This window comes from Polyodon spathula, chromosome 14 (assembly GCF_017654505.1).
Source record: "Polyodon spathula isolate WHYD16114869_AA chromosome 14, ASM1765450v1, whole genome shotgun sequence".
Lineage (NCBI taxonomy): Eukaryota > Metazoa > Chordata > Actinopteri > Acipenseriformes > Polyodontidae > Polyodon > Polyodon spathula.
In genome coordinates this window covers 27,333,858-27,346,235 of record NC_054547.1, presented here as the reverse complement: position 1 = coordinate 27,346,235, position 12,378 = coordinate 27,333,858, and the positions used below count along the sequence as shown (strand labels likewise).

The 12,378-nt window shown below is 35.2% G+C and overlaps 1 protein-coding gene across 10 annotated transcripts in view; it reads right to left on the bottom strand.

Annotated features, from left to right (window-relative positions):
• Positions 1-8,540: 8,540 nt before the first annotated feature.
• The window catches only part of LOC121326797 (activated CDC42 kinase 1-like), a 109,297-nt gene continuing 105,459 nt past the window's right edge, over positions 8,541-12,378 (bottom strand). For 5 of the 10 annotated variants that reach the window (XM_041270310.1, XM_041270306.1, XM_041270312.1 and 2 more), the window contains 2 exons: positions 9,552-9,679; positions 8,541-8,839 (listed from right to left, as the gene is read on the bottom strand). In XM_041270310.1, coding sequence (XP_041126244.1) covers positions 8,833-8,839; positions 9,552-9,679 — 135 coding nt within the window. In that variant the 3' untranslated portion in view covers positions 8,541-8,832. The remainder of the gene's footprint in view (positions 8,840-9,551; positions 9,680-12,378) is intronic. The other 5 variants (XM_041270307.1, XM_041270313.1, XM_041270309.1 and 2 more) reach the window with 1 other exon arrangement.

Sequence of the window (12,378 nt, the reverse complement as noted above, 5' to 3'; positions counted from 1 at the left end):
ATTTTTAGGTATCTCCAATTAATTTACAGATTTCTTAAAATAAATTTGAGATATCTTAAAAACTGCACAATTAAAGATACCTGGAATTCAACTTGAGAACAGAGCGGGTTGATGACCTTGGTTCACGTTATCTCGGGAAGCAGTTTACAGGGCTACCCACCTGTATAAGCTTCTGGCAAAATCACACAGTCAGTAAGAGTACGAGACTGAGGGAAGTCTGCTTGTTACAGCCCTAACAGCAAGCAATCAACAAGACGGCAATGAGATACTGTGGGAGAGACTGCAAGCAATCTGAGATGAATTGTGTATCTCGGTCAATACAGAACTGTTGAGACCAGCAGCTGTGCTCATGTTTGTGTAAAAATAAAAAAAAATAAAACGACAGAAAAGCACATGAGAAATACATTTTCTCACAGAAAACAGTAATTAAAAAAATTACAGTTCAGATAATAATAATAATAAATTAATAATAATAATAATAATAATAATAATAATAATAATAATAATAATAATAATAATAATGTTTTACAATATTTCTTCTAACAATGTTAGGTATTGTAAACACACATTTGTGTTGGTACAACATGTTTGTATACACACATTATATATATCATTATATATTGATATATATATATATATATATAATATATATATATATATATATCCATAATAGTTGTTGTAGTTTGTGTACAGTTTGGACGAACCGTTTGGATGGAATAATTTTCATGCAAGTTTAATGGTAATAACCTACAATAGATTAAAGGTCTACTATTTCTTGGATTACGATTATATAGCACCCCTTGATAGCCTTTGAAGTTTATTGTTCGAAAAACTTCTAAGGGGGCTGAATAACTTGACCCAAAGTCAATATGGGTTACAGGTCAAAAGGGCCATTATATTTCCATAACACTGAAAATATGAAAATGCAAACACTAATGGTTTATGCATGAGACAGTTGTAATAGATGTGGTGGTGGATTTGAAAAGTTATACAAGTTATACAAGCTCCTAAGTTTACTTACTATGCGTTGACAAAACCCCTATCTATGTCATAGCCCTGCACTCATTTCAGACACAAAATCCATTTCACAGATTGAATTACAACAAAGCCGATGACAAACAACATTGCGGTGACAAGCCAACACCAGGAACAACCTACAGTTTATGTTTACTTTGTCTTAATTGCAACCTACAATACCAGTTTTGAAATAACTTGTAATATTTATTCACCCTCATTTTTTTTTCCTGGAACACAGATTTCTCCAGAATGTGAAACCATTTGCTTGTGATGGTAGACTCTTAGACAGGAAGGTTGCTAATATGTACAGTTTTCGCAAGAGGGAAATAATCAAATATAAAATGCAAAAAGTACAATTTTTGAGAATTTAAATTGTTTAAATATTATAAAACTAATTTTAAATTGCTACATTCATTTGCCTTTCAAAATTAACCATACAGTTCAAGAAATAGTTAAGGCATTATCTGTTACTCTCGGTTTATGATTTTTATTGAAAAATTCTAGAGATTTACAAAAGCTATATTTTAGGTCGTTTTTTTTTAAACTTCTGTTATGTATGTGAATCCATTTTAGTTCAATATGAACATTTTAACATACAGCAAAGCTGATGCAGGTTAACTTCACCATCTTTACACAACCACTCAGATATTTTTCAGCAGTCACAGCTGGTGATCTGCTTTCCCATCCTTCCCCTTAATAAAACATTCAATATTTACCAGGAAAACGAATTATATGCATCAATTTTCACCCTGATAAATTCACATCAAATCAGTAACAAATTAAGATATAAGAGGTTTCCTTACAATACAGAGCCTCGTAGCCTTTCGTAACCTTTCTACTGTGTTTGTAAACTGTGGGGTTTGCATGTGGGAATCACGTTAGATCAAGTTAAAATACAAAAGTAAAGCAGATACTTTTGAAAATAATAATGAATAAAAATTCACTAACCAAGTTTTAATTTTACTTTCAGTACAAACAATAGTAGTGTTCAGGTATAACCTGTAATTCTTGGTTTGTCTAACCTTTAATCTACTTTCTCCATTACGTAAGCAAGGGTTTTACTGTAGACATATCATACCTGGTTATGGATTGAGAGGGTACCACATCAATTTTAACAGTGATTCACTATATATATATATATTATATATATATATATATATATATATATATATATATATTATATATAATAATGTGTGTGTGTGTGTGTGTGTGTGAATTTTCATTGAAACAAACTCTAATTAGACGAATTTCCTGAAGGTACGAATTTTCTACAAGGTCCTGAGAAATTTTTGCAGTCGCTTATTGTAAATTACTTCTAAAAACACGAATTCACTTCACACAGATTTCCTGTTGTTGCAAATTCTTTTGTAGCTTTAATAAATAACAAGATAATGTGCAGATTGTTTTGCCCAGTGTAGGGCTAAAATACAGTCTTGTGAGAACACTGTTAAGCTAATGAGGGGTAACAAAATGTTTTCGTCTGTTTTTATGCTACACCCCAATACATTCTGCTGTAAAACTAATTTTCTACTGTACATAACACACAACCAATATGGAAAGAAAATATATTTTTTATGAATGAGAAACATGTTAAATTCATGAGTAATACATTTACAAACTTACCATATATTTTCAACATATTAAATAAATATATGGCTCACAGATTAAATTATACTTAAAATATATTCCAAATGCACCAGTTACATATTTTATACATTACTAATTAATTTTATTTAACTGACAACAAATATATAAACTTCTGATACATTTAAAATATATTATGTTTTCACCTTACATTTGTCATACATTTTAAAAACATTATTTATGGATGCTGTTATGTGCAACAGATTGGTGTAAATATTTTGTAACTGAATTAAAATGACATTAAGAAAATATACATAAGTTTCCCTGAAATGTATAATGATGCTAATATGTGATGTTGACTTAGACATTAGACATTGATTAAACATTAACTATATATATATATATATATATATATATATATATATATATACCATACAGTACATAAATTATATATTTAATTGTACTGAAACATGTATTTACCTTTTGAAATTGAATATTAATCAATATATTTATTATACAAAGCATTAGAACATAAGAACATAAGGTTACAAACGAGAGGCAGCCATTTAGCCCATCTTGCTCATTTTATATATGTATTTGTCAAAATGGATATTGCCGGAGCAGACTCATGTAAATTAGTTACTCGGAAAGGATGCTGGGGATTGGGATTTTTGTGTGAAAACTGATTATGTTTATATGGTTAATTTGGGAGTATTTCTGTGATTTGTTATTAATCGGCCAATGGGGAGATATGTGTTTGCGTTAGTGAGCCATGAGTCACTGCTGTTGACAATCTGCCAAATAACTTTGTCTACAACATTGTTTGTTTTTGTTTATATGCCATACACAATTACATACTGTATACTGAATGTCAAATTTGAAATGTATGCATAACGCATTTTTCTCATATGAATTTTATATTTCTCAATATATTTACTTTATATTTTAAAATTAACGATATATTTAACAATTATACACATTTATATATTTTAAATACATAAAATATACAGGTAGTGGACAACAAAATGGAAACACCTGGGTATATGAGGGACACCAAGTATATTGAAAGCAAGGGCTTCCACACAGGTGTGGCTCGTGTTAATTAAGTAAATAACATCCCAGTATGCTTAGGGTCATGTATAACAATGCTGGCCAGGCCTGGTTGCCTATAATTATGGCTAGTATGGTTGCAAGAGGAGACCTCAGTGACCTTGAAAGAGGGGTGATTGTTGGGGCACGTTTGGCAGGAGCTTTAATGACCAAGACAGCTCAACTTGCTGATGTTTCACGAGCAACAGTGTCTAAGGCATGGAACACCGAGGGAGAGACATCATCAGCCAGGGCAACAGTGGGCAGAAGCACATACTCCAAGATTGTGAAATTCATGCATTAATTCAAAGTGCAAGGCAAAACAAACGAGCAGCTGCAGATCAATTGACTGCAAATTTCAACCTGGGGCGCGAGCAGCCAGTTTCATCACAAATGGTCTGCCAGGAACTCCACAGAGAGGGATACGCATAGTCGCATAAACCGCTCATCACACTGGCAATGCACATTTGCGAGTCCGGTGGTGCAAAGAGCACAGGCAATGGACTACCGAGCAGTGGAGAAATGTAATATGGTCAGATGAACCATCCTTCACCGTGTTCTCAACAAATGGACGACTGCATGTGTGGCGTCAACCTAAAGAACTCTACAGGCCAGAGTGCTTGGTTTCAACAGGGTAGGGCTCTGGTGGTTCCGTAATGTTGTGGGGTGCACTTTCCTGGCAAGGTTTGGGTGCACTCATTGCCTTAGAAGGCAAGGTCAATGTTAATCACTACTTAATCATCTTCACCCCATGTTGCATTTCTTTCCTGCCGGGAGGGGATGTGTCTTCCAGGATGACAATGCCCCCATCCATAGAGCATGTGTCATCGCCCAGTGGTTTGATGAGCATGACACTGATGTTATCCATATGTCATGGCCTTCTCAGTCACCAGATCTGAATCAAATCGAGCATTCTTATTCATGGATGATGACTGAGACAGTGTTTTCCACCTCCATCAACCAGGTATGAATTGATTGACTTTCCCGTGGAAGAATGGTGCCACATCCCTTCTGCAGAATTCCAGAGGCTGGTAGACTCTATGTCGTGGCGGATACATACAATTAAGTGACTTTACATTGGTGTTTCCATTTTTTTCCCCCACTACCTGTACATTTACCATATATATCATATATTTTTCAAATCTAGTAAATGGGCCAATTTTGGTGTATTCAAAATATGTAAGTAGCATACATCTGTTATTATATATTAAAAATATATTTGTGTTCCGTATGGGTATGAAACTGTGGTTTAAATCTGAAATGGTTGCAGCTGACAAAACATTTTCGTAAATTGTACCTGTCATGTAGTTTCACTCAGTATGTAGGTAACGGCTATGCAGTTTTGAAAGATGCACATATTATAACAAACCTGTTTTATTTTTTTTATTTTAAAACACAATATCTGTATCTAGTACTACACTAGGTTAAATAAATGTTTGCTATCCTTATGTTTAAGTATGTTTGCACTGCTGTGGTGGAATAACCAAGTGAAACAATAACAGGCTTAGCAAACTGAGAACATCTGTAACACAAATTCCCCCTTGAAGCTTGCAGTGACCAAGCACGAGTTAGCTCTGATCATTTGATCAAAACTTGGCCAAGCCAAGCAATGCGGACATAACAGACATGCATTTACAAAACAGATACAGAACAGTTCAAATTTAATTACAAAATGCATTATATATTTTCAGGTCTGCAGCATTCTCTGTTTTGTACATTTCCTATACAACATAATGAACCCTTTTACACCTTATACATATGATACAACAATGCTCTTAACAAATAAATCACAAATATTTCCTTGAATAAATAAAACGGGTCAGTTCAGGTACCTGTACAGCGCTGAAATAACTACCTGGGTTAACAAATAAAAAATGAACTAATTATAAAACAACAGCAGCAAGAAAATAGAAGAAAATACATGTAATGTACAACCCACAGCCAATATGGGTAGGTCTTCATTGAAAGAGCCCACCTTATAGACACCCTTTAAGCAATTTGCACAAATGTACAATATGAAATCTCAAAGTATACAAGAAATATTGCTGCATTTGAATGAAATCAGCTACAAGCTACGTTGTTCCTTTTGAAAATTGGCATTGGATTCAGGCCAAATAGTTACAGGTCAACGAAAATTTACACTGCATAAAATAACCTTTTCTGCTATGTGCCTTCCTTTGGCTGTCGTACAGATTTAAAACAAGTTTGAAAACATGTCAAGTAATGATTTTAACCCTCTGAGGCATACCTATTCATAGAATGTGCGAATGTGCGAATCCATCAAATAGGGTTTGGTATTTCTGAGGCTTTTTTAGATTTGTGCTACAGAAGCCAAACGAAAACATAAACAAATATTAATCCAAACTTTAAATAAGTAACTCACAAGTCAAAACTTGTGTATGTTTAATATTATCTTTCTATAATAAAAGACAGAGAATATGAGATACTGTATTTAGAGATGAATTACACACTTGACTTTTTTCCTTGCCTAGGTGACTTACTAACGAGTGCCTTTCACAGATATCCTTTAAACATTGCTTGGGCATGGAGACATCACTCTGTGATATTCTTTAAATGTAATTTGATTCCGCATCTGACTGTATTGTAAATATCCATTACCGGGAATAATATATATATATATATATATATATATATATATATATATATATATATATATATATATATATATATATATATATATATAAAAGACAGAATGCAGTTCTGATTCTTAATAAAGCCAGATTTCTACCCCTCAAAAGGATGTTCAATTCCATGTCTCCTTGGGTCTAGTCTGAAAATAATACAATAATACTTTAATTTGTAGTCATGGATGCCATAAAGGGTTACAAATAAATCAGGGCTAAATTACATATGCAGTGCCCTTGCAATTGAAACTTTTCAAAAACCTGCAAATATCACAAATCTTCAATGTGAAGCAATCCCACTTTAACTGTACTGGTGATATACTGAAAGCATACAGAGTTGTTGGAATTTTTAATAAGTTGCAGCTACAGTACTAAAATGTCACACTGTCCACCTCAACCATGTGATTAATAAGAGGAATAACAATGCAAACAGTCAAAGTAAACACACGCACCACCTCAGGTGATGTTGGAGCATTGTGAGCTATTACCTGGAGACTGAACATGTCATGACAGGTGGGAAAACAATCCCATTGTTGGGGAAGGTGGTGATCAATTTGAGGATTAGGACAGCAGTTCTGCTCCACAGGGTGGGGAGTTTGATCACTTTGGGACTGCCATTTATCCAAGATTTGTCTGGGGCCTAGGGGTACTCTGATTGCTGCATAAGTAGGTTACAAAATACTTTTTAAAAACCCAATAGGTCACACACTCACTTGGGGTAGAGGGGGGTATTTTCAAAACAGGATTTACTTAAATGTAAGTTCTGGTTTGCTCACAATGTTGTTTAATCACCAAAATGTGATTTGATTTTTTTTAGTTCCAGGACTGTCATAGCAGAGATTTAGTCAATATACATTTCCAGTCTTTGGAAACACCCACCTGTATGTGTATATTAAAATTGGTCAGTAGTCTAACAAGTGGCCCACTGTCAGTTGTCTTAATCATTTAGAGACTTTTCTACCCTGCTGCTTGCTGTACAGCATGTGTATTTGTCAATGAGAATTAAACAGGTCTACAGGCTACAGATTCAAACTCCATGCCCCCTCCTTGCAGCCAGCATACAATTAACCATGGAGAACACTGAAACATGTATATAAAAAAATAAAGAAATAGTATATATTTATAGCAATATTAAATGTAAGTATTGTCTTAAATAACTCAGATTATTAAAATAATGTATTCTGGTAGATAGTACATAGATACTGAATTATGTGCTTTAAACAAGAGGCTCCTGTAATAAGACAGGGAATGGTGTTTGAAGTCTTAACTCTAGGTCAGAGTAAAAGGTGTAATTTGTCAGACTACCATTAATACTGCTTAAAGGGGCAAGAAACTTCAGTTATAAGTCTGTCTTTTTGCAAGACGAGATACTTGCACGGGTGGCATTAATTATAAAGGATTTGATGCCTGTGTTAAACTTGCTTTCTCTAGCAAGTTATTGATTTGGTCGGTTAAAAGTCAATAACTGAATTTGTAAAGTAAGTTTACACCAAACTGACCGGAACACTCCCTGCACAGTCTTTAAGCAGAGATGGACATTGTGCTATATGATGCCAAATTGTTAGGTGGTTTTGTGATGTGGACTCATGTCCACTGGGGGACTGATTTGAATCTGGATGTCAAAGCCAAAGTAATATCTTCCTATAGCAGAATTCATGGCTAAAAATAAGACTCCCATGCATAACCAGTCAGCTGCTTCCCCTATTGATTGACATGCTTTTAGCCAGTAATATGCTTTGACCCAAGAGACTAGGGTAAAATAAAGACGGAAGTAAAGCAGTAAGGCAAGGCAATCCAACTTGGAACTGTTGTTAACCTAGTGTAGTACCAGATGTCTGTTTTAAAATTAAAATATATGTTTGCTGTAGTCTTTTAAAAACTGTGAGACCTCTGTAGCTAATGGAGGTGAAAAATGGGTCAGGTTTATGGAATTATTTTGTTAGCTACAATTAATGATTATTCTGTGAGGTTGCCTAGTGCATTATTAGGTATCATTACCAGCTAAATTTGAAAGCAGTTGATAGAGTTGCAAGCAAACCTGTCAAAAAACAATTAATTAAAACACGAACACAACATCTAAACAACAGCAGCCAAATTAAATTATGCAAATATATATATATATATATATATATATATATATATATATATATATATATATATATATATATATATAATATATATATATATATATATATATTATATATATAAACTCTGTATAAAACAATAATGAGCCTCCCAGATAAAGCACACTGTTTAGAAGCAAACACACACACACACACACACACAAGCTGAACTTTTTTCAGAAGAAATACTGGATTGGTTGGCAATGACCTTTAGCCTGAATATACAGCATTACAATGGGAACAGCAGTATGTAGGTAGGAACTGTATTCAATAATCCTGTTGAGATTTTGTTCCTAGTCAAGCAGCAGTTTCTCTGTTCACACATTCCATGGACAAAACCAGTGGCGCCAAAATAACTGAAGGATTTCAGTTCTTCATCGCCTATAAATAAAAACAAAAGACAATATATATGATTTAATTTGGTATTGGTGCTAAAAGAGGAAGTTCACGGAAATAAAAAGGAAAAACAAACACCGACAACGTAGTTATGTTAAAAGGTGTTGGTAACGTAGAAGATTTTTGCACAGAGCTTTGCTGCTTCAGGCTTGTGAGTATCAGGATGGACAAAACCCTGCTTAGTCATGAGAAAACTAGTTCTGTATTTAACTTCCTGTAGTTGATGTGTGTAATTATTCCTTCAGGACAGGTTATTTATGACTTGATGTACTTGAATAAAAAAATCTAAACAATCAACTAAATTTTCTAATAAACAATACTGAAACAATGTGTTCTGTAAAACTTTAAGCTACCAGATAACAGATAAGCATTAAAAGGACAACAATTACACCAGCAGCCAAGACAGGTGGTTAAACCTTTGAGTTCCTTCTCCTGTATCTATGACTACCATTGCTAGCGAGTCCACTAGTTTTGTCAGTGCTTTACAACAATGAACTGAAAACAGATTATTAATTCTAACTTCCTCCTCATTGTTTGTTCATTTCAGCATGAAACTAAACTTCTTTGTTTGAGAAGTGTTCAGATACTTCCCAGATTTATAGAATGTAGCATATTGTATTCACATCATTTAGGTTGCATATTTTAAATGTGCATGCGAAAGGGCAGATTTAAAATGCCCTCTAATGAGACCCCCTACCTTTGCCTCAGTGTGCTATAGGAGTCCAGTAGTTGTGAGCTAGCCAGTTCCAGATTCCAGTCATATGTTTCTAAGATTTTAAGACATTCCGTTCTTGTCTTCAGCCCCAGACAGAACAACTGCTCAACCTGGATGAGGGTATTGGGAAATATTTAATTTTATTTTTGCAGTTTCTGAATTAAATGTTGATGGGAGGGGATATATTAAATTGGGGTGTGCTAGTTTACAGAAATGTGACACTAAGCTACTACCTGTTGCACAATTTCTGTTTCTCACGTTGTATTCCCACACAGTACCAGCGTTTTTGTGTTTTAAACTCTTGGTAATTGGGATCTCTTCACTCGGTGTCACAACAAAACGATCTCGAATTGGCCACGGACTAGGTGACAAAATCTGGTTTTAGACCAGGCCATCTTTGTGATGGGAGGTGGGGGACTCTCTTGTGTTGACATCAGACATTCAATTGTACATTCCACTACAGGGGACTTGTATATCAAAACATGGGGCCCGATATTCGAAAGGTTTGTGCACCGTGCAGTGCACAAATGGTCATTGTGCCGAAATTGTGCCAAGTTGCCAATTTCGAAACGGCTGTGTCACAATCCATTCTGCGCTGTGCAACAATAAAATGTATGGATCGCACAATATGGGGGGAGTGGCCGACAATATGCGTGATCCTGGTATATTCGAAGGTATGCGCCAAGCACAAAACCAGGTTTGTGACGCGCAGAATAAGGATTGTAAAAGGACTGCGTTAACTCCGCGCACACTACCATTTCAGCACAGACTACAAACAGGCAACAATGGGAAATGTGGGTAGCATGCAGCGTGTTCGTCGATGTGTGGATATAAATGATGCAAGGCACACCCAGCAACAGCAACCCCGACATAGGCGAAGATATGCTGAATTGGTACACCGGCCTCGGCACACATATAAGGAGCTCAGCAAGGTATCGTCTCGACTCATCTATACCACATGCTGCATGAAGACCTGACCAGAACAAACGTGCGCAGTCATGCCTTTTCTGAGCAAATGGTAGTGTCTGTCTGTATGTGTACCCTGGCTACCGGGACCTTCCAGAAGGTAGCACGTGATACGGTGGGGATCACCCAGTCAGCAGTGTCCCGCAACCTCAACCGGTTCATAACTGCGTTGCTGTGACGTGTTGAGGAACATATTAAATTCCCCAGTACCAGAGCAAACGGAGGAGATAATGCAGGGTTTTTATGAGGTATACTATCTGGGTACCTGTTCCAGTTGTATTCGGAATAGTGAGAAATTTGAATAGCTATTTGAAATGTAAACAGGGTATTCCGAATGAATCCATCCGCATTCTGGATACCAGTATTCCAAAAACGTGATATCGAATACTCACTTAGGATACTATCAGAATACTAGCCCTTCTAGACATCTTATTCAGAAAACCAGTTTTTTTTTTTTCTAGACACATGAGTCGTCATTTTATAATCTTTAATATATAAGACGATGGCTTGTGTGCCCAACAAAGCCTTTGCAAAAACTGAGCACAAATATAATATCTTCCTTTTTTTAAACGTTTTTTAGTAGATCAACAGGCAATACCTATATATATATATATATATATATATATATATATATATATATATATATATATATTTATTTATTATCTTTGTAGTCACATTGAGATTAAAACTTCTTTCACGAGTGAGACCTAGCTAAGCAGGTAGCAGCAAGTCAGTCAGACAACAAGAACAAGTACACAATAAAATACTATTAAGACACAGGCAAATCACATTTAAAACAATAATCAAAATACACAGAAGTAGTCAACTATTTAAAACAATTACAACTCTCACTCACAAAATCATGCAGTTTACTCTTAAATTGCAATAAAGATATCTGGGTCTGCAGCTTTAGTTTAGACTGGAACTCATTCCAGGACCATGGGGCATAATAAGCAAAGGATCCTTTACCAGCCTCAGTACGCACATTTGGGATTTTTCAATGCAAAAAAGAATGAGATCTGAGGCTACGGTTACTATGGGAAGTCATAAGGTATTCATTTAAATAAGTATATTCATATAATTTACATTGAATAGCCTTATATACCAGAATATACCAGTGCTTTAGCCTGCATAAAGCCAAAGAAGTCCAGCCTACCAAATTGTATAATATACAATGATGAGTACTAAATCTTGTATTTGTAATGTACCTCAATGCTGCATGATATAGCGAGTCCAGTTTACCTAAAGTTGATGGTGATGCAAACCTATATAATGCATTACCAGTCAATTTGTGGCAAAAACATACAAGCAGTAAGCCTCTTTTTGACGTCATAGTGACGTTTATAGAGGGGGGTCCTGCCTGTTATCTTTGCTGTGTGTTGCCACACATCTGTAAATTAATTGTATAAATATGTCATACACCCATCTTGTGACCCATTGCTTTATCTGGACATTCCATAGGTTGCTGTGCATTACGGGTGAGGGGTGGGCAGCTGCAGTTAACGTTTTCCTCAAGTCAGACCGGTGATATGATCAACCAATCAAAGACCTGTATTTTCTCTGCAGCAGTCCAATCATAAGTTAGCTGAAGCGGGACAAACAGTTCTGTTAACTTTAATTTCTGGCTGTTTTTATGCAGCTGACCAGGCTGCTGAATGTCGGTGTTGCTAAATGTACAGAGACTGTTCATTTATTGAGAAATCATAGTAGGCTACAATTAACATTTTAGGAGCATATTTAGAATTAATTATTATTCTTACAAAAAAATGGCATAATGAAAAAAAATCTATTCCGGCGACACTCAAAACCTTACAAACTGGGCTTAATCATGATGTTCAAATGG